Source organism: Channa argus, chromosome 16, assembly GCF_033026475.1.
Source record: "Channa argus isolate prfri chromosome 16, Channa argus male v1.0, whole genome shotgun sequence".
Lineage (NCBI taxonomy): Eukaryota > Metazoa > Chordata > Actinopteri > Anabantiformes > Channidae > Channa > Channa argus.
In genome coordinates, this window is record NC_090212.1 from 9,426,487 (window position 1) to 9,450,650 (window position 24,164).

Sequence of the window (24,164 nt, forward strand, 5' to 3'; positions counted from 1 at the left end):
GCTTGTTAGGCTTACTGGTGAGAGCACATGAGCTTTCCTAAATTATGATGCCATTAAAAAGGGAAGCAAACAAGCTCTACTAAAGAATACTTCAGATTTATATAGCCAAGTTTGTTCTAGTTTTCCCTTCATTATTTTCTAATTACCATCAGCTCATGAACAAAGACATAAAAAAATAAATATCAAGAAAATTCTACAGGAAGACATTTAGGTCCAGATGCTGAGTAGTACCTCATTTTCACCACACTTTTGACTATGGTTGCAATTAGAAAAACATGTGGTGCAGAAGGCCAAAACAAGACCTAACTGCAACCTACAAACAGACACACCAGCTGGTATAGAAAAAACAGCACTTCTGGTTTGGGGAAGGAAACTAAGACCGAGCTGTCCAGCGTCTATGTTAATGATGGGGTCTGGAATGATGGGGTGTGTATTGATTACAGGATCTGTCTAATGGGCTATAACTCTCTACAGGAGTTGCCAAGGGAGTGTTATGCCCCTGAACTGTGAACCGTGCAACCCCCACAAATCCTTGTGCTCAACATATAAAGCCAAGGAGGGCTCTTTGGCATCTTAAAGACCTCCTCCTCTTGTAAAACAGTGCTCAGGAGGTTTCTTGTTAGGTCTTTTACGTTTAGTTTCTTCTCTTTTTATATGCCGTAATATGAATCTCAAAATGCTGCAAAATAATTCAAATTGTAAAAGACTCATTTATTTAGATTCATTATTTGATATTACCCTTGCCCATATCAAAATGAATCTTCACAAATAAAAAATGAGCTTTCAACTCTGCATCTGCCTTCAAAATCTTTAGACTTAAGTTCTGCCACAGGATACTGACTAATCATATCTACAGTAACTATGAAACATTATGCATTAATGCATTTGGAAGTGCTATTCAACAGGAAAGATGTGACTTACTGGGTCACACTGAATGATGTGCTTGACTCTGGCTCATGACCCCTAGTTGCGCAGCATATAGTATGTACTATGATAAACTTTTGACACGACAGATCAAAAGATTTGTTATGTGCAACACATTATTGCCACTAAAAACAAACACATTTTATTTAAGGCAAGAACTAATTGGTCAGAACTATTCTGATTGGTGTGGAACTTTTTTTGAGCCAGCATCTTGAACTTATCATGTTTTTGCTGGATGCAGAGTACAAGCCTCACTGTAGGCCATCACGTTCAGTATATTTGGATTTTTAATTGTCCCAGAGGTTACATAAAGCAAACTGACATGCTATGTGTCTGTTTGGCAATCCTTCTTTTTTAGTATGGTTTTCCAGTACATTCACATATGTATGCCCTCAATATTTTACCAGCTGCTTGACACATGTTAAAGAAAAACAAGAGCACTAAATGCATTTCACACACAAGATTGGATTTAAATCTAGAGAAAAACTGTGAGAAATTACTCAACTATTAATATAAAAATGGTGGTTATGGGGGTGTCTGGTAGTCATGTGGTTAAGATGCGCATCATATAAACGCAACATCCACAGCTCAGGCCCAGGAGGGTCCTTTTTTGCATGCCATAACCTTTCCTCTCTGCTCTGGTTTCTTTATAGATTTCCTGTCTCTCTATTTAGCTATGACTGAATCCAGTCAACTAATAGTATGTGTGTAGAATGAGATAATCATAAATATTGCTTTTGGTGGGTCCACACTAAAAATGCTCAAGGTACAATTGTGACATAATGGAATTAGAAAATCATGCTTCATGCCATATTCTTTATTAGGAAAAAGAGGAAGAGACTATTTCTGATGTGAAGCAAGAGAGGGAGAAAGTTTTTTTAGGGATGGGAAGGGGCCCGGAGCGGCACAGCAGGCCAAAGAAAGCTGGAAGACAATCAAAAAGAAACTCCTCTCTGCTGTCTTTCACTTTGTCAATCACTAGCTGCTTAAGAGACTGAAAACAACTTTATTCCTCCATATGAATGATGCACCTTTCATCTTTACCCTTTAAGACAGCAATAGGTTTAAATCAAGAGCCATCTCTGGGATATTTTGAAAGGTCACGCTGTTAGGGCAGGCTGTGGTTTGCAGCATGTTGCCATATGTACTTCATGTTTTCGACAAAACTTTATGATGAGATAGATTTTACTGCAAAATGTATAAACAATCATTTTAGGACGTATGAGCTCTGTTAAAATGTAAAGCCAGTTCTTCTCTAAGCTGCAAAGAGTTCCACATTCTTATTCTATATGGCAAAACAATCACAATCCCTGTGTTTGATATGTCATGCCATTAATCCAAGTACTAAAACAGCAAAACAAACATAACTCTAATGTAGTGACCCTGCCAGTATCAGCGACATCACTACCTAGCAGTCATTTTTAGCAATGCTCCCATGGATTTTAAACTTCCTACCAATTTGGTGTAGGATGACTGGTCTGACACTGTGCCAGCTAATACTAAATGCCACATTGTGTTGTTGGTACTTTGTGACAAACAGGCTGATTTAAAAGGCACCTTCTCCTAAGACACCATGTCCTGACTGTAGTAGTGGCTTACATGAAACATCAGAGCAGTATTCATTCCCAACTGACAGACAAATTGGCCCAGAAAATAATTTTGAGGAGCAGCAGAAGGTTTATGTCCCTTTGTGGCATGCATGTGATTCTAAACAAGTGAGCAGACCAACAGGAAGCCCATGTATGGGATGTGGAGATTTCACCTGTAGTTGGTGGAAGACATGTGACAGAGAGTAAAGCCGTCTGCCACAGAGCTTTATAGTTAAGAATTCTGCTGTTTTTTCAGGTGTCAGATATAAGCCACTGGGTATGAATGGTCTAGCCAACACATAGACAAAAGTTGTAGTATGATTTTAAGCACACTATTCCTTTTCAGTCTTCAGCAGTGGAGGTGCTGGGATTTAAGGCTTATTAAAAAAAAGGAAAGGCTTCTTCCACAATTTAAATCTATTGGGATGCTATTTCAAGTTGCCATGTGGATTTTGGTCATACACCAACAAGAGCATCCTCTAGTTAGCCATTTCATTATGGGTGCTTACTGGAAGCTCCTGGTTTCTAGACCTTAAGTCCTGTTGTGGTATCTAACAGTCATGCCTCAAATGAGCAACATATGAGTAAGGGCATCTTTCGATCGAGGGGGTGGTGCATTGAAAATGTCTGATATTTTCCATGAGGCGCTAACATACTAGTATACCAGCTAGACATCCACATATTAACATTGTCATTGTGAGCGTATACAGTTTGGATGCTGATGTTATCATTTATCTCAAAAGCAGCACTTCACAGTAAGTAGCAGTTTTTGGATATGACCCCATTTACAGCTAGGTTTGAGTGAAAGCAACATTCAAGAGTGGAAAGCAAACAGTATTTGACATCAGATACAAAGGAGAAAAGTTACACTTTAAAGGCGAATATCTGATGACAGAGGGTTCAAAAGGTCTTAGAATATTTTTTTCTAAGAAATGTTGTCAACCAAAACTTAAAAACAGTAATTTTACACGGATATACAAGACAACTAATTGGGGGTTACTCTGTATACAAAAAATATTCCAGCAATTAAAGCTTTCCCCGAAAATGCACAGGTAAGTCTCTTACTGTTTTGTAAACAGATTTCTGTGGCAATTCCACACACAGACCAATGATAAAAATTCTATTTATTCAACATGCTTTTCCGGTTTGCGCAGTCATTGTTGAGGCAGATTTAACATTCCCATGGCTTTACTCTTATGGCATATTTTAATAATTATTTTATTGATCTTTTGTTGAAACTTAAATCATCATTAAACTCCAAGACAATTCTCTGTACTGCTTTGCATAAAGCATAAAGACTAAAGACATTCTACAAATTGAACTAACCTTCTACAGCATTTAGCATAAACAATTATTCAGTATTTGTGTCAAGACATGTTGACTGCTGACAATTACATTCATGCAGCTGACAGGCAGCCTTTTTCTAACTAAGACTGGACTGCTGCTGAGATGTGACTGAGCTGTGACTGGACATTTGCATAAAGGCTGAAGACAATTTAGAATAGATGTGAGCATCTTCAGCATTCAGCAAAACAATTAATCAGCTTTTGTGTTTAGATATGTTGACTGTTGACAGTTACATTGATGCAGCTGAAAATAACAGCCTTGTCTAATTGAGACAGGACTGCTGCTAAGCTGTGACTGGGCAAGACTACAAAATAGGCTTCCTCTGTTCTTCATGAACAACAATTAGTTGGACTACCAGATGTGAATCTCAATACAGTGGAGAATAGTTCTAAGTGCCTATACTGAAACAAGATGCTCTATTCATCTCGAAGGGTTTTTAGATCCTGGCTTGCAAGAAAACAAATTAAACAAAGCCAAGCACAACCTGGCTTTGCTTTGCCAGACAACCACAACATAAACACACACCTTTGGCTCTTGGCAACAAATAATAAAATTAATATTGTTTAGGTAAAACTCCAGTCATAAAAGCCTATGAGGTTTGATCGCTAATTACGACAGTTGACAAGAATAGAAAAAGAAGCAGACGTTCTGTGTTGTGTTCTGTTAATGAATCCAAGCATTCTATCACAATACTGGCTATTTTCTGTAATGGAATTTGCTTTAGTATACAAACAAGGCCTGCTAAGAATCAACTCTGAAGTCAAAATCAGAGACTGTCAGCACCAAATCTACCAGGCCATAAACAGCTCTGAGCCAGACAACAATCACCAACCAGAGCCACAGAAAGTCAGATGTAGTCCTTTTTCTAAACAGATTTCTAAAGACATGTAGGTGCACTCCCTGGACACCTAGTGATCCAATTCCTGTCATTTACTTGCTCTGAGCTCAAGCCAATTGAACAAGGAGGTATTGTTAGGACGCCATAACTCTAGACACTTAATCCAGCCGCGAGGTGAGGCCTGCCTCTGACACTTTTAATATTAGACATTACTTCAATCCCTTCAGCAAGAATTTCCTAGACGCAGCTCAGCCACTATATGTTTTTACTATTTCCAGCCGACAGGTTTGTTCCTTTTCTTTCCCCCACAGTGAACATGTTTTCTCATGCTGCCATCTCTTAATAAAGCAGCCAGGGTCTCAGGCAGGGACAGAATAAAGATAGCCTGAGCTTGTTTTCCTCCATGGAGGTCTTCTATGTGGGGGCTTCCAGTCCCAGCTCCCAGTCTGGAGCTTTTATGTTGGCACCTTGCCGGCCATGGGGCTTCACTCAGCTGATGATAGCATAGCCTTCAGTCAGACCTGGGTGAAAGCCAAGCTGTAAGAGGGTCCAGATGGTTGGACAAACCCCTGCCCCGCACTACCTCATTTAACATATACAAGTTAGACAGGTCCTGTTACTTTCTGGCAGATTATAAGTATTTACTTTACTTTTAATTTGGGTATCTGCAGCTTCATGTTAGATATAATTTACACCTCGGTAAGGGTGCTTTTTGCTCAGACTTAAGAAAAAAATGGATAGAGGCTTTGCAATGGGCAGGAGGGAAGGAGATCTAATTAGGGAGCTGCTGGGCCCAATCAGCTTGTTGTGTAACCGACTGGCTGAAATGTGTGTGAACTGTGGGAGCACGTGTGTGTGAGAGACAGATATTAAGCACAGAAGAAACAGAGAAAATAGTAAACAAAACAACAGTATAGTTAGATAGATAGATAGATAGATAGATAGATAGATAGATAGATAGATAGATAGATAGATAGATAGATAGATAGATAGATAGATAGATAGATAGATAGATAGATAGATAGATAGATAGATAGATAGATAGATAGATAGATAGCAAACAACATTGTTAGTGAAAAAATGCTACATGCTGTGCGGGTTTTACTTTGATTGTAAAATTTAAAGATAACTTTTTCCTTTAAAAAAATTAACAAGCTCCTATCCCAACCTGTTATTTTCTATAACCAATAACCTATAATCTAAAGAAAACAATGTTGGTCATAAACATAAAGTTGACACTTGGCATGCAGGATTAGAATTTCTATTTTAAGCCTGGCCCCTTTACGAAGAACAGGTCTAACATTTTGCTGTGCTAGTCAAGATGTTAATGTTGTTATGCGTCAGTATTTCATTTAAAATGATGGCTTATTATGTCTTGTACTTGACTTTTTATTATCTGGCTGTTGGGATATCTAATACTGATGTAGTAAAATTAAGAAAAAGCACATCCAACTATAATATATGTCAAGGGCTTATGTCAAAAAGAGAACTAAGTGCTTGTAATTTCCATGCAATGACCTTTCCTGAAAAGAAGAGGCAAACGCCACATGATGAACTTGATCATGGGGGCAATAACATCCTAGGAAATGTTTTCATTGGGCGAGTCGTTAGCTATTAAGTTTATTATTTTTCAGTCTGCATGAATATAAAGCCGCTCTGTCTGTGAAGCCTATGCACTTAAAAAGATCCAATCTATACTTAATGCTTGTCAGTGTGCTTGTGTGTCACCTTACAGACATATATGTCCTTGTATATATATGTGTGGTGGCCAGGCAATAGAATAGCAGTTCTTTAAAGCTGAATGAGACACTTTTCGGCAAGCAACAAGATCTAAAGTTTAGGACTATTTTTAAACTTACGTTTTATGCAGCGATTCGTTCCTGGTGCGAAAGCCCAACCAGAGCAGCACTGCTGGCCTCCACAGACATTGGGTCTAAACAATGGAAGACAAAAAAAAACAAAACAAAACAACACTGTGAAGTGAGATACTATCAACACTGTTTCAAGCATATATTAATAAACTGTAGAGAGCCTTTTTATACTCCGCGGAGCAATAACAGTGGGGGTGGAAGGCCTCGGGCTTTTGCATGACAAATCGATTCCAAAAACTGTTTAAAAATCAATCTGATGAGGCTGGCCTATGGATATTAACACTGTTGTGATTACACTATAATTGCATTTCATTTGATAAAAATTTCAGGGCAAGTCTCGAAACTCTATCTTAGTGTGGACCCACAAGTCTCTTTTAGCTGTTATGCGAGTCCAGAGTGAAAACAAATACAGAGTTATCTGAGCCTTGAAAGGATTATGTGAGACACACGGGACGTAAAAAGCGCCCTGCATCTTCTATAAATCACTGAGCAAATGAGAGATGACAAGTTTTAAACAGTTATAACTGGATTCTTTGCACTTTTTAATCCACACTTGCAGCAGTGGCCAATTTTATGGTGAGAAAGATGAAAAGGCACTGGGCCGCAAGAGCAACTTCAGGGCAACAGTCAATGGTCTGGCATGGATCTGTGCCCCATCATCTTTTCACAAGATATTACAGTAAGTGGATGTCTGACTCATGGTGATTTCAGAAGATAACAGGGATTGACTCATTGACCTCAGTTGTACTGGGCTCATTAGATACAGCAAGCATTACTGAGGCGTCACAAGAATAACATGTAGTTTTTTGGGCCCTCTGGCTGGCTTGGCTTTCTCATAAATCAAACACATCAGGTCAGCCCTGTGCCAAAGCCATCAGTCATCACTTCTAAATACTATCAGGGCTCTAGAAAACTTTACACAACAGAATTAGCCCCGGGTTAAAACGTAGAGCACCTTGTTCACAACTTGTTATTTTTATATTTAAATCCCTACACAAGGAGGTAAAATGTTATTCATCACTGAGCTATCTGGATAAGTCATACATCTGACAGGTGCACTAAAAACAGAAGGGAAGTCATACTGAGTCAAGCTGAAAGCGAAGTCAAGGTAAGTGAATCCAGGGCTGCCAGTGCCATGGGGTACAGTAAATGAGTAAGCTGAGTGGGAATTCCAATTCCAAGAGGAAATGTGTCATGAAAACACTCTCACTAACAAGCACCAGATGATTCATCTAAACCAAATGGATAATAAAATCACCGTGCAGACTACTATAGGGCAATGTTTTCGCAAATTTATGTAACCCCACCTTTAGGCTTCTTTAAATCTCAAAGAAACCTATTCATTGAACACTGAAATTAGCTTTTTTTTTTTTTTTTTTGGAAGTGTCAAGCAAGGAATTTGCCCCACAATGCAATAAAACATGATTTAAATAGTCTGCCTGATATATGCAGAAATGTTGTTTTTATTAGGTGATGGATCAAAGCCTGTGGATTGTACACTGTCAGACACATCCACATACAGTATATGCACATTCCACATTTCCATTAGGCTTTGGACATAGTCAGTGAATTGTATTTAAAAGTACTGGACAATATCCCTGTCAATCACTCCTCATGGGTGTTAAGGAGTTGGTGTGTTCTCCACATAGCCATTTTTAGAAAGTTAATGTGTAAAGTGGGTGATTAGCTTGTGAACTGTAATGTTCAGACATTAAAGCTTTTACTTTAAGCCTTATCAAGATACAGTTTTAATACAGGTGAGTATGGTTGTATGTATATTGATTATCATTGATTATTTTCATGCCTGTGGATGGGAAGCAGATTGGACAGCTATTGAGTTCACCATAAATTGGCATATAAACAATCAATTTCCAAAATGCAAGTGGCCCTATTTCGACACACAAAAGACACGTTGTATTTTTATTGAACTGTCTGCAACTTAAGGTGAGACATTCAAAGTCTTCTTTGATTATTATGTAAACACTCTCCCCTCAAGTGTGTATCATGCCTTGTCCTTATGAAACAAACAGCACAAGGGTTCATTTACCAAAAAGAAAAGACCTTTATTATGGAAACAACACATCCTCCTGTTTGGAATTTAACTGAGAAAAAATCAGGATTTGGAGCACTGAGACTGGGCCATCAGAAACAGGTGTTTCTGATCATTAGGCAAATTTGAAAATGTTCACCAGCCAATGCTCCGATTTAGACATTACATAGCCAACAGCAATAGCACAAAACTGGGGCCCTTACACTTAAGTAGTCTGCAGCCATTCTTCTACTACAAGTTCAATACGTGTGTAGATATAAGAGGACATTTTCATAATAATGATGCATGATTGTCTAACACAGTGCATTCATTCATATACACACTTGGTGTTCATTACAAGCTTTCACTATCAGCCTAGTAATCAGCAGTAGCTTAACTTTGGCTATTATTACATGCCCTGCCATGACCCTGATGACAAAATACAGACATTACAGTCATTCGTATGTTTTTTGGAGTAGGCTGCAGCTCTTTTGCCTGCATTTCTTGTACAGTATCCAAACCCCTTTTACTGTTATTGACAGTATCCATTTTCTGTGAATGGTGAAATTACATCACTTGGTTTACCTTGCAGTAAGAGAGTCTACACAAATAGGCCACCAACACTTCACAGTAAACTACATGGTCTCATGTTGGACAGACAAATGCTGCTCCTAAAATATTGCACAAGTGAACCTGAATGGTGTGAACGTTTTGATAAAGCCTGCAGTAAAAGATTTCACAGGAGGCTGCAGAGCACTTGTCTGTCATTCTTACCCAGCAAGTCTCTTTGTGCTGGCAGAGGTCGGTTTACCGCTCTGTCTGTTGTTCACTCTGGTCCTGTGCTTCTGGCTGGGTGGCTGTCTGGCGACGCGCACAGCAACATCCCTCGGGGCCGAGGCATGCTCCTCCGGGACAGCTCTGGATATGTGCCGGGCTTCCCCATGAGACAACGTGCCTCTTGACTTTGATCGGACAGTTTCGGCAGAGGTTTTACCGGAGGGAACGTCCTCCCACCCCCTAGGCGAACGACCTTGACTCTGCTGTTGGTCCCAGACACCCCTGTCTGTGACAGCACCCTCATTCCTCCCACCTGCTGTGTCCTTGTGACTGGCACCACCTCGCACAAATGCAACAATCAACACCAATAAAACAGCAAATCCTGCACGGTCCATTTCGGGCATGCAAAGGGTTTAAACTACCGCGGGAAAAGAAAAAAAAATCGTGTTACCGGTTTTAACGAGAGCCAGTAAAATACGCACTATTAAAAATCCGCGGCCAGACGAGTTCAGCAAGACAGCATCCTCTCCCAGGAATGAAAAGAGCCTGGATAGCACTTCATAATGCCCAGGTAAGAATAAAGCAGAGTGTCTTCAGGTTATCAGTGAGGATAACTGTAAAGCTTAACTACTTCAAGCGCTGGAAAGATATGATTTAAATAAACATCATTTAAGCAATCATCTTCTAGTTTATGTTGAACAAGAACACAGACGCAAACAGAGCAGAGCGTAGGCTGTTGAAACTGTACTCCTACTGCAAGTGAAAGAGTTTGAATCGTGCTCCCATGAATATTACCACCTCCTTGGATCTGAAGTCACCGGGATTTTTTTTTTTTTTTTTTTGAAGGGATTGCATGCGCTTTGCGAGAAGAAACTCCCCCTTGTCGACTGTATTGTTGCTTCCACTCACATCACCGCTCGGTCCATGTGCCCACACGCACTTTCTCTGCCAACTTACATCACATTAGTGTGTCTTCTTTTGGGGGGGGCGGCAGCTGAAGTTATGGTGAATGCAGCTGTATTAATCATTAGCTTCAATTTTTAATTTACAGGCCAGTACAATGTCATAAAAATTAAAGAATTTCCAGATGTTTTTCTTAAAGTCTCACCATTACTTTCCTGCATTATTTATATTTATGACGATTTGAATTCACTGTATGTAGGTATCACAGTGCTGCACAGTAAGAAACACTTTAAATGTAATATTGAGTTTTCGAGTTCACAGAGTGTAAAAAATAGGCCCACATCCTGGCGAACTGAAGGCTTTGAGATTTGTTTTGATCTAGCAGTAAAAGGTATGGGTAGCTCACAGTTCAAACTCAATCTAAAACCTTGGAAGCTGATCAGGTTATGTAACAAATGCCATTTATCTCCCTCTCTCATCCATGCTGCATCATCACTTTCCCTCTGACTGTCTGGAAACAACGCATTTCTCTTTTCCCATAGGATCTGAACAACCCAAAGAGAGTTGGCTCCCTCTCCTCATTCAACCCACAAAGATGCTCTCTCTCTCTCTCTCTCTCTCTCTCTCTCTCTCTCTCTCTCTCTCTCTCTCTCTCTCTCTTATGAGTGGTCCCCCAGCACAGTTACCACTCACTGGACAGCCATCCAAAACACACAGAAGCAGAGGGGAAGACTAGTAGTCTGCCCATTCATTCTCCTTTCCACCAAAACTGAGATATACAAACCTCTAAACGTGAAGTTTCACATGGAAAACAAAGCAAAACAAAAAAATAAGTGTTACTGTATGAAGAGTTGAAAATACAGAGTTTCCTTCTTTGACCAGACACATATATGAAACTGTGTGCTACATCACCTTCACCTTGATATCCCATCTGAAACTGATCATAAACAGTCTATGCCTTCATCCTTGACGGTGATCAGGCAGCGCACAGAAAAATGACCAGATTTAGCACTGACTCCATCTCAGTATATCAATCTGTTTCTGTATCATGGTATGAGCCTAGCTTACCTATTTAACTCTTTGTTTACTTACCTAAAACATTTCTTGTTGTAAAAAAAGAACTGACAGGGTCAAACGTCATTACCTTGAGTGTTATATAACTGCAGGAGTAAAACAAAAAGTTCCACTATCACAGGCTGTAAATGTGAGCCAGCTCAGATATCCTAGAGTATCTTTCAGCACTAACACACAATATACTTTCAAGCTAGTAGTTTTTTTTTTTTAAAAAGGTAGAAAAGCTGTAATTTAGGTTATATAGGGAACTCTGCAACTGGTAGCAGTAGCAGTAAGTAGTATTTCAATCTGGCTTTGGTATTGAAGAGACAAATTAGGAAAAATTGCTTTACATACAACTTGAGGCCTAACATGATGTAGAAACAGATTAAGAAACTAAATGAGACAATAGTTGTAGCCAGCTGGTCACTGACACACTCCCTGAGCATGGATGTGTCAGTGCACCTCCCATCAAGGATGTTGGGGTGGACTAGTGGATAGATTTTATGAACTCAAAAATTGAACTTTCAACAAATATGTAGGAATATCCATCCATCAATCCACAATCCCAAACACTTCCTGTTAAGGGCCGTGGGGTTGTTTGAGAATATCCCAGCTGTCATTGGCTGAGTGGCAGAATACACAACCATCCATGAACTTAACCATTTTCCAGGTATCCCCTGGCGACTGCAGAGGTACCCCCAGTGGCCCAAGTGGCACAGTGGTCGAGGAATCATTAAGGATCTGTTGAGCAACTATTTATGTTATGAAAGTATGCCTTGATGTGGACAATGTTATACAATTTGGAGCATCTGGAGGAAGTCTAGGATAAATACCAGGAGGATGTCTCTGGCTATGACTGATCCTTCTACACAAAGAGTCCTTTGAAAATTCTGGCGTGACGACCCAGCCACTCCTATCATCTTTCAAATACAGAGCAGAAATATAACTGCATTACATTGCACACTTTGTATTTTTTTTTCTATTTTTTTTTTTTTTTACTAAGCACAGGGTTTAGGAAAAATAGCAATATCCAAGTCTTGACATTACACTGACACCAACGACCAACAACATGTTTGTGCCTGTTTAATCAAAAAAGTTCAAGGTTTTATCTTGGTTTACTTAGTGTCGGGTGCATCTGATGTATGTTATGAGGCTGCTCAGCACACATTGATGCCTGCTGATTAATTTTATCATGGGAACAAGCTTCACATATTTGCCTTTGGATATGACCAACAAGAAACATACTTGCATTCATTAACTAACACCACCTCGTCACCTTTGCGCAAACAAAGGGTTCGAGTTCAAATCTATCTATTAGAAAGCCAAACAGTATCTTTACAGCCACTCGGGCTGTACTTTTAACCAAGTATCAGCTGTGTATTCATATCCTCTTCTGCAGAATTTTATTCCTCCTCTAGGACTGCTGTTGGTCCAACACACCCCGGTCTGTGACAGCACCCTCTATATGAAACAGTCTCTGGGATGACTTTCAATAGAGATGACTTTCAATAGAGAGCACTAACAAGACCCATTAATCCATTTGCTAGCTACCTTTGCTGTGTGTATCAAAGCCTCATACTTTCTACACAGCAGCTAATATAATACTGACATTGTTTAGACTGGGCAGCAGTGTGGACCTGGGGGAAAACATGGAAAAAGGAGGTTCATTTGGCAAAGAAACTCATCATAAAAGCTGAAATTATGTGCTTCATTAATGTATTTTTTTTTTACACGACAGCTTTTCCTTGCATTTAATATTATAAAAGACCTCAATCGTGCTTTATTACAGATTGAGTAGTGTACATATAACAGACATGTACAAAAAAAGGAAACAGTTGGAGTTTGTGGAATAAATATAATGTGCTTCAGCCAAGGACTGTCGCATCTTTCCATGCTTGTATGATTGAAGTGCTGTCACCCCATGTGCACTAGAAGTAGGTCACATGGGCGTTATTTATGATATTCATACTGTTTTGTTATTACTATGGGTGTTGCAAGTTCTGGCTTAAAACAATACATTTGGTTGTCCTTCAAAGCCTGTACTGTACATGCAAGCCTTGCACGGCATTGTTATACATCGGTGGAGGCAAAGGAAAAGTCTATCATCTCCATCTATGCTTTGAAATAGTGAAGTGATCCAGAAACATGTTAAAGTGAACCACATTTTAACACCACTGGCTTTGTTTCTAACGCATGTCATAGCACTGGCAATACATCCACCCTGCATTACTTCACGCCTGAGTGATCAGCTCATTCATTTATTGGTGTGAGTTGATACGTTAACAAAGGCTTTGTGCTGGCTGGTGTGTCAGTGCTAAAGTGTGCAAGAAAACTGCAACAAAGATTAGATTAAGTACTTCCTCCATACAAATTACCCTTTTGCCCTCTCTGAAAAGCATCGCCAGAGGACAAGTGGTTTTGGCTTCGGTACAGAAATGATTATAGATCATATGTTACAGCACAGTCTGTGGCACAGAGGGACTCCTAGCAGTGGAATAACCAACCACGTGCAAACTGTATCACATAAGGTAAAACCTAATGTCAGGTGTCATTATATGCAAACAAACCAAAAAAATCTTCCAACACTTTAGATTTAGTTGATTACATTAATAGCATACACCTCTGAGGTTTAAAACCTGAAGAGGTCAAATACTTAACAGGCAGATTTCTGTTCAGTTCATCAGAAATGATTTGCAAAACCCATTTGTATGCTCTCTGTTGGTGTAATAAAGTGTGTAATTCAGTTGACTTGGGTTTTAGTGAGAGGAATTCAGAAAAAGAAATGGCAGCTGCTGTCCATCTGTTTCCATCTATGGGCTAAATATGCAAAAAGTAAAACTTTGCTGATTGGTTTAGTTTTATCAGAGTCAGTTAGTTGACAGGCCTATCTCTGCTATTTCAAATACAACCAAGAGAGCTGCATTACATTATAACGAAGAAATTCGATCGTGATCTCTTATATTTAACTAGAAGTAAATTTGTTTGTATAAAGTTTGCTGGTTAAGACGGTTGGTAGTGTACCCACAAACCTGCATCAAACACAGAAGGAGGAAGATTCCTGTGGATTTATTACAATTTACAATTTAAATGTTGTATGGAGGGCAGCCTTAGTGGATTGCTGAAATACACACTGGTCAAGGATTTTACTTTGGTTGAAAATCTATTGCTATAATTCTGTAAACATTCTCTAAAGGTTCCTCTTTAGCCTTGAATTTTGTGGTGTAGCCATGCCGTCTCTTGACGTATGATTTCAAAGTTTCTCCAATGAACAATAAGCCGAATGACCTAACACTACTGCATGATAAATGCAGCTGGAGCAGATTCAAAAAATGGATCAAGCTGGCAGCCAATTAGCTCAATTTTGAACATGCCATAACTTTCCAGAAAATGTTTTCCAAAGATCTGGGGCCCTTTAATCATTAGCCAGATGTGGCTTAAAAAAATCCGATTCACATGATAAACCAATGCTGGAAGTAATATCTAAACAAGAGTGAGATCGAGATTGAGTCCTATACAACATGCATTCTTGTAATTTCTGAATAGTTGTTATGTGTTTTTAGAGGAAGGGGTTAATGCGTGTGGTAGATCATCATGGCTTTCTTCCTGTGTTTCCCCCTTTTTCCCCACCCTTTCAGTTTTCCTGGCCCCTCAACCTTCATTCAGTGCGCCTCTCTAGCCGCTGGCCCTGGTCCCATGGGCTCATCACCTTCTGGTCTTCCTGGCTGTGACCTGGGCACGAGGCCCACTGTACTGGCTCAGCTGCTACTTGTCCTGAAGGAGTGATAGATGACCATGTGCACCACAATGCCCGTTCACAGTGGCTCCACAAATACACCACGGAAAATCAAGGTCAAGCATTTTCCACATTAGCAGCTTTACCAGGAGGGTAGAAATGGATATCTGCCCCAATTACCCTACATCTCTCCACCCACCACAGGAGAAAACTACTCTGCACACTTATCTCAAAAACCGGATGGCTCTATTCAATATAGTTTCATAACAGACAACACGAATGACACAGAGAGCAAAGGTGGATGAAGGAGAAACAGGAATCTCTGAGTTGATGCCAACTGTGTGGCACCAGTTTGATTTGCAACTTGTGCAGTAAAAAGCAAAACAATTATTTCAAGCATCTCTACAAAACAAGTTATAGAAACTAAATTGGATGTATTCTTCTTTTTATATTTACCGTGAATGAGTGCAGGTCTTGAATAAAAATGCTTTTATTCTTGAAGCAGGACCTGCAAACAAACTTGCAGGAAGTGTTATACTCTACTCACATAATAACTTTAATTGCCTCCAGAGGGTCAGTCCTTCTTAGCACATTTTCAACCAAGTAAAAAGCCTATGAATTTGATAATGTTTAAGATCAAATTGGGGATGTTAAAGTTGCTTTAAATATGTGTAAATCTTCTAAATTTAAATCTTCGTGTATTGACAGCTCTTTGAGTTGCACTCGCTCTTGTGGATGTTTTAAAAGCTCATGTTTTTTCTGTGGAACCCACAAAGATTATTTTAGGGTTTCTAGAACAAACAGCTGTGGCAAAAAAACTGACATTGAAAAACAGTTTTTATTTCACCTCCCAGCCAACCACACAACAGTCTGACTGCACGCACAATAAAAGGATGGTTTACCAAATTGTGAGTTGTTTTGGTATTAGACTTCAGCATATTGAGCAATGCAGGTTAAGGTCTGTTTACCTTTACTGCTGGGAATGGATGATGCATAAACCCCATTTGGTGGTTGACTCACCGATGACACGTGTCTTCCAGCACATAAATTTGTTATGGTGCTTAGTTTGAACCAGAAATACTGGCTCAGTTTCCAAGCAGTGCTCTTCCCATATGGGGCATACATAAAATGCTTTCGTTTGATGGCTACTCATCCCACTCTACCAGCCTCATGCTTGGTTAGCTGTGAGCAGAGAATCATGTGCTCTCTCCAGCAACAGTTAGGTGAATGAAAAATCTTCTTCACTGCCCCCAATTAACAGTGAAGGTCGAGCGCAAGAAAGTTATGATGCGATTTACCCCCCACATGAGGTCAATTTGACCTGAGTAGCTTCCTATTAAGCATGATAAATTTGTTATTTTTCAATCCATTAAACCTTTTTCCCATAGTCCATTTAGTCAGAACAAACAGTTGGCCTATGTTGTGTTTATCAAGAGCATGCTGTAACAACAATGATGGCACAACAAGGCCAGTTGACTTTAAAGTGTTGGCATTAAATATTCCTTTCGGTTTTTGATGGCAATAACTCTAGTGCAATATGGTGGCATAAACAGCAATATAAAGAAAATACAAAGAAAAATGTAAATCCAGTCCACTCTTTGCAAGAGCTATCGACGAAAGCTTGTTTTGACCATGTGATCCATTAGAGGGGACTGAGCAAAAACAAATTGGCATGTGAGGCTGCTGCACTGACCTGTCTGCAAGAGCCCCCAGGCAGACAGACACCAAAGCCTCTAACAGATGTTTGGGAAAACTGGTTCATTCATCATGGCACTTTTGTGGGATCTCTTTGAAGTGCTTTTTTAAATGATGTGTCTTAGACATAACCAGAAATGTTAAAAGAAATCCAAAATAAAAATAGATAGATAGATAGATAGATAGATAGATAGATAGATAGATAGATAGATAGATAGATAGATAGATAGATAGATAGATAGATAGATAGATAGATAGATAGATAGATAGATAGATAGATAGATAGATAGATAGATAGATAGATAGATAGATAGTGATAGATAGCTGTACATAGGTGGTCAGACGTATTATTGTGCAACATCCTCTACAAGCCCACACCACATTCTTTCATTCAGCATTCTCATTACATGCATGCACAAATATAAACTGGCATGGTCACAATGGAGTGTGAATTGATGGGATGGTTGCAGGGTCTCAGTCAGGCCATGTGTAGCTGTCTTTTCCCCCTCCCTCTCCTGCCTCAGTAGTGAGGTTTAAATCACTCAGTCCAAACCCTAAAGATGACAATGACAAAACTAGGAAGTAAAAACAGGCACAGTGGAAGTAAAACTACTCTCTTCCTTACCTCACAAAAGTCATTTTTGCATCATAAAACATAGAGGAACAGGCACAGAACGTATTCTTTGGACTGTCTTAACATTCCAGTTCATTGTAATGTAAAAGTATTCATGTGACTCTACCCCAACGTCCTGGTACAGCTGAGTTTTTATACTCTAGCACTCCGTAGGGAGCAGGAAGAGAGGCCCCGTGTGTCCAGAGCCCCGTCTCCTGTGCAGCACTAAGCACTCAGCAGGCTTCAAGGGCAAATGTTCATTAGGGAGCCAAGTTTTAATAAGCCTGCAGACAGACATGCTGCTAAAAAGCCTCAAGTGCCAGAAAAGGTGAGTTTACTTATCTTGTTGATCCTCATGACTTCACATGGCATCATGAGCAATGTATCTACATGACCCAATGGTCACCTACTGTAAAGCATTTACCATCATGTCATGGAGTAAAGGGCATTATATTTACCGTGTAGAATTGGTGTTGGGAGACCAAATGTGTGTATACAGTACTTCACTTCACTTTAATAGTTTCCTGTCAGTTAAACCGGAAACTAGACTATAATATCAGCCACTAGGCTCTCATCATCAATGGACCACATCCATAGGTAATGAGTTCAACTGGCTCTGCCTGTGTCTCTAAAGCTCACAAATTAACATGTTATTTGTGAGTTTTAGAGTAAAAAATAAAAGCATAAAAATTCTAAATGTACTGTTTCTGACTGTGTTCTATAGGCCAGGTTTGGCAAAGCTAACAAGCTTCAGGTTTTAGGTTTATATGGCATAAATGGTTCACAAAATGCAGAAACGCAGATCTACTGATACATTAATCTATATTATCTATAGTGTAGCTGACGGATAGGGATTGTGGAGAAAGACTTGCGGAAGAAATGCGGAAGTAGTAACTACTCAACTTAACAAATTCCACTATTCATATCATATCTGCAACTGCATCACATCTATCAACATATTACAAAACAGCTTTTCACTAAAACAGAGAATTATATTCCACAGTCTATAGATAAGAATAACTTTCCACAGCAAGTGCTTGGGTTTGTTTTCAGTGACAAATAGTCTGTAATGAAGCATGTCACCAGTAATAAATATTGTAATGAAACATGAAAATACAAGAGCATATGAAGGTTGTACTTTATCACTCTTTCATTGATCATCTCATTCAAAGTGCTCTCCCTGCAGAACAAGCACCCATTTTGGCATAGTACACACTACTGTTTTGCATCAAATAAGGAAGTAAATTTGTAAATGAATGAAAACAGGATGACAACAGAGTAGAAATACACATGATGATAGACATGGCAATTATTGAGAGCTGTTAATAAAATGATAGGGTCATAAAATTGTCCTGCAATTGTATCTGCCCAACTGTGCCAGCCCAGAGAAAAGCACATGATATACAATAAATGCATTCTGTGTGGGATTTAGATCTGGTTAGAAATATTTGTTCTGTACCAGATTTTGTGGTTGAAAATTTTCAAATGCTACGGGGGATTTCAAAATGGGTAAATGGAGAATGAAAGGGTGTAGATGATATTCATAAACAAACCAGTGTCTGTTTGTTGTTTGTAGATTCATCCGGAATATTTTAAGCCTCCCCCTGAAAATAAACAGATTCTATGGCATTCAAACAAAACAGCTGAGAGAGATGCAGTTGGAGATATTATCCACAAAATGCCTGGGTAATATTACAGGCTGTGATGGTCGAATTCGCATTAGTCCTACGCCTGTTTGCAACATCGTACTGTTTTCATCTCACCAACTGATAGTGTTGAGAAGTTTAATAATCTTTGGCTGTGCTTACAGAGGGCCCAAACATCTGTCCAACATTTAACATAAAGAATGATTCCACGTTTGCAGCAGAGAGTCACATCTACTTATTACATCACTGCGTCATTCCTTATGATGACGAATAGTGTTGTATAGGGTCACTCTTTATTGCGGAATTGATCAAAAAATTTATTCGGTGTGTGTCTGAGGCCAGCCCACATCTGGATGCAACCTGGGGGCTGTTAATCACAATCCTAAACAGAAAATAGCTCAATCTCTTTGTCACAAACACCCAGGAACTCCTTTAGTTGCATAACAGCGTTTATTATGTCATTTCTATACTTCTCAAAAGACAGAAAATGGAAAATGTTCATATCTATGTGGTTATAAATACAGGGAGTCTGCGAAGTGTGAGAGAAAACTCAAGTGGTACATATTGTATATTTATTTGGACTTTTATTTCCATGAAAAACCTCCTTGGAGAAGTCTTTCTGGGCAAATTCTTTGTTGATGTAATGTTTACTTTACCACAAAAATCTTGCTGTTGCATACTCTAATGAGTGTAACAAGATCACAGATTAGTTCAGAGGATGGAAAATATCTCAACCACAGCCCACGGACAATGTTGGATATCTGACGAATTGTGTATGTCCTTGCTGAGTAGCTGGCCCGTTATGTAAAAGAATTTGAAATGATGATGCGGGTCTGGATTGGACGGCTTACATGGATGCAACGTCGTAACAGCCATTCTCAGTGATTATAATGACGATGTAATGGCAGAACATGTAATAAATGTTGAGAATTTTTGTGTGCATTCATAGCATTTTACAGCTGGGACAGTGTCGTTGTTCCTCAGCTTTGTCCAAATGAAGCAAACAAATCAAAAGTGTGTCTCCATGTCTCAGCCCAGAGCAGGAATATGTATTTCTTTGACTGACCTCATCCAAGCATTCCACTACAACAAACCCTTTCCTTTCGTTGTTTGTTGCATTCCGTTCTGTTCTTTTCACTTTGATGTGTCTGTTGAAAACTCTGAAGCATAAATGTGCTCTTTGTTTCATCAATACCACATGTATCTTATCTTTGTCTTCTTTTTGTTTTTGTTGTCATATTTTTGAATATATAAACAAATGTGTGTCCACAAAATAAGAAGGTACAAAAGGTCTTCAAAAATCTAAATACAGATTTTGTTACACATCTCTCCCTTCATATTTTTGGTGTAGCAGTATGGTGGCCCTTGATGTGGGGTGGGGAGGTGGGTGAGGGGTGTCTCTGCTTAGCCTCTTTCCATCAGTCACCATAAAAGAAAAATATGTAAGCAGAGTTTTGCATAGTTTACACCCAAAGTAAAGCAAACACTTTCTGTCATGTCCATGGCCTTTCTCATCGCTTCACTTGTTTTTGGCTCTTAAAGTCCTCCCCAGAGTGTCCTGGATGGTATCCTAATGATCCATTGGGGTGGCTTACACCCTCAACAGGAAGAGACTTCTGCCATGACCCGCAGTTTTAACACAGACAGCAGAGAGGATCCTGGATGAATTACATCATATCCTTCTTCATGCTGGCTTGCATTTGAAACCTGATAATTTTATGAGAAGGGGGACCTGCAGCACTCCATTAACAGGAGAAAAGATTTGTGGAAAATATTTTATTTGTTGCTTATTTCCCATGATTACATGCACTGAATCTAACATTTACATGCAGCCGTGACTATCAAAGGAACCATGTGAACATGTTATTCATGAGAACATAGCTGGAACTAAATCAGGCTGAAAACACTGTTGCTTTTTGAAAGGGTTTAGGCTGCAGCCTGCCGATGTCGATACTCAGAGCTGGGCATGTTCTGAAAGCAGCAGCTGATAGGATGCAGTCAATCTTTCTGTCAGTCTCAACAGAGCCTCACCCTGTTCCCTTTCTAACCAGGGTGGTCCCTACTGTGTCAACCATCTCTTTTCGGGATGTTTTGGCAGAGGTTGCTGAAGTGGACAGGAAGCCGTTTCCCCTTAATCAGCAGTTTCCAGCAGGTGTGCTGTACCTCTCCTTTTAGTCATTCATTTCTCTAAATGAGTGGCTCAGGGCAGTTCCAGATGAGTAAATGTGTGTAGTGTGGCATGTGTATGCCATGCTAAATACCAGTGCTGAATCCTTATTTGGCTCATTTGTAACATACTGTCTTTCATGCTGCTGTCAAAATGTTTTTCTCCACAGATTCTTCTTCCCAATAAAGAGGTGAAGCTGATATGTGGTTCTGCACTATGAAAATTCTCTAATCTGGCCCTTGTATACAAAAAGAGATGGCACATTTGCTGGCCAGATGTGACTACTATTGTTGTGGTTGCACAGCTGTGGTCAGTGAAAACCATTTACAACCTCATCCTCTAACTAAAGAAACAATGAAATAATGCATTCCCTTCTGAGATGACAAACGCTGTGATGACGTTTTGCTCAAAATATGACTAAAATTACTTCCACAGTGTTGTGGTGTGGCCCAAACCACAGCTTAACACGGTGGTTCATTCACAAATATTGAGCCCTAGGTATTTTGGTGTCGTGCAGTGGGATAATACAGGCCCAGCTAATTTATGAGGAGAAAGCACAGCAGGAAGCTTGTTTAAAAAACTGTAGGCTGTAGTCACAAAACTTTCGTTTTATTTTTTTATATTTAATTAACAGAAAATACAGTATAAATTGATAGTTTCACAATTTTAGAGGTTGAAAAGTGCCATCAACACAGCATCTTGGCTCATTCCATGTACACTAAGAGCCAAATGTGACCACTCTTTTTGGCAGGATTTACTTTGAGACAGGGTCTGGCCTGGTGAGCAGTTAGTGTGCTCAGGATAGACGCAGTAGCCTGGAGCTCTTTTTGGCACAGTGCAGCTGTGGTTGGAAAGAAGGTCAGCGCCAAAATACAGCTAAGACTTTGGTTGAAATTTTGATGAGAATACACAGAATTGTACGTTTAAACATCATCCAGAGGGGACCATGGGTATATGTACTAAGTTTTAAGGAAATCCATCCAATTTTATTGAACTATTGATTTTCTTTCACCAAAACATCAAAGTGGCACAAAAGTTTGAGTTTGGAGTCAGAGGGAGTCTGATGGCCTGAAGGATAAAGCTCTCGCTGACTGTGGTTGTTCTGGTCTGAATGCTGCGGTGCCTTTTACCAGAAGGCAGGACGGTGAACAGTCACCCTCATTCAGTCACCCCTCAGTGACCATGGTGGGGGTGGGAGACGCTGTACCTGCAACCTTTCTTGAATATGTCCTCAATGGATGTAGAGGAAGTACTAATGATTTTTTCTGCTGTCTTCACCACTGTCTACAGGGATGTTTGGTTTGAGGCACTGCAGCCTCCATACCAGACGGAGATGCAGCTGGCCAGTATGCTCTCTATGCAGCCTCTGTAGAATGTGGTGACAATGGGAGGAGGGAGGTTAGCTCACCTCATCTGCCGTAGGAACTGCAGCCGGTGCTGGGTTCTTTTGGTCAGAGACGGGGTGTTTCTGGTCCATGTAAGGTTGTCAGTGATCTGTACACTTGGGAATTGGGAGTTCTTGACGATGGAGCCCTTGATGTAGAGCGGGAAATTGTCTGCGTGTTTTCCCCTGAAGTTGATCGCAATCTTTGGTTTTGTGAATGTTCAGAGACGTGCAAGAAAACAAGTGATTATGATAAATATCTTTGGTGCCTTTCTACCTTGTGCGTAGCTTTTGACTGGTTTCAGAGGCTGATGTGGGGCAATCAAAAAGTCACATGATCCCCGAAGTTAATGGGATTCATGATCTGGCAGCCATGTATGCCTTCCATTCTTTGGGCTGCTGACTGTTTGCTGTACTTACTCTGCACACACACAGCCAGCTATCTGGATGCATCTCCTTTAACAGCACATTTATACCTGCTTGGTGACTGACAAACTGGGTGAAGTGGAATAGGGGTGTTTGTCAAGTGGTTGGACAGTCTGCATTAAAACGCTCTGTCTTTACGGTGGAAATATAATAACCAAAATTTTTCCCAACACAGTGAAAATGTCATACAGTTGCACATCCCAGGAGAAGAACTAGCCCCACGATTAAATAGCCTCTCTCCAACATCATATATAACATAGACAGCCATCAGCTGGGGGGCACTTAATCCCCCACAAGCAGTTTCTCCAAGACCACTTGCGGCTGTGAGCTTTTGCTTGTCTTTGACCTCCGCTGCATACATGGATGTTTATATCATTTACACAATGTGTTGGCAGTCTTGTTTTGGTTAGATGGATGTATTTTAATGAGGCCTTTTCATCGTTGAGAGCCGAGTCTCAGCGCTTAAATAACAGAGGATTGATAGGAATAACAAAGAATCTGTGAAATATCAAGAGATGGGTGGGAGTGGGGTGGACCTCTTTAATCAGCAGTAGTATCTCATCCATACATTCCTTTACTATGCTCAGTTGCCAGAGCATTGTCATCACTGTGATGTGCAGCAGTTTTCCCCATAATCCTCAACATCAATTGCAGAATCACACTGTCACCAGTCATTAAAGTCACCAGTTAAGAGCCTGATAGGGCAACTGCAGAAGACACAGCTGGATGCAAGCCGAAATTCCCTCCAAAATGCCAAGCAGTCAAATCCATTTCAGTGGTCAGTCATTGTACATTCTTTCATTCTATGCTCATTCTTGAGGAGGACTTTGGATGTTCACATGGACAGCCAGATCTTTACCAGTGTTTGGAACAAGGCCTGAGTGGCCTTTCGCATGCAACATAAGGTCAGTATACAACACAGTGTAGAGTAAAATACCTAAGAAGAACTCCAGTCTTGGCCTGCTGCTGGAACGATGCTCTCCTGTCCTTCAACAAACCTGATTAAGATTGGCCTTGAAATCAGCCCACTCATCAGAGATGATGAATACCTGCAGCCAATCCAGTTGGCAGGTAATCAGTGGTGTCCAATCAGGTAATGAGGGCCTATATTTTGGAATGGGAAGCAGACAACCTCATGGCTGTTTGCAGGAAGGGGGAGGGGGCAC

General features: G+C 40.0%; 1 protein-coding gene across 3 annotated transcripts in view; it reads right to left on the reverse strand.

Annotated features, from left to right (window-relative positions):
• LOC137101404 (latent-transforming growth factor beta-binding protein 2-like) overlaps window positions 1-10,167 on the reverse strand; it is a 77,072-nt gene extending 66,905 nt beyond the window's left edge. For all 3 annotated transcript variants that reach the window (XM_067479809.1, XM_067479810.1, XM_067479808.1), the window contains exons 1-2: window positions 9,373-10,167; window positions 6,558-6,631 (exon numbers count right to left, since the gene is read on the reverse strand). In XM_067479809.1, the coding sequence (XP_067335910.1) occupies window positions 6,558-6,631; window positions 9,373-9,779 (481 nt within the window). In that variant the 5' untranslated portion in view covers window positions 9,780-10,167. The remainder of the gene's footprint in view (window positions 1-6,557; window positions 6,632-9,372) is intronic.
• Between the last annotated feature and the right edge of the window lie 13,997 nt (window positions 10,168-24,164).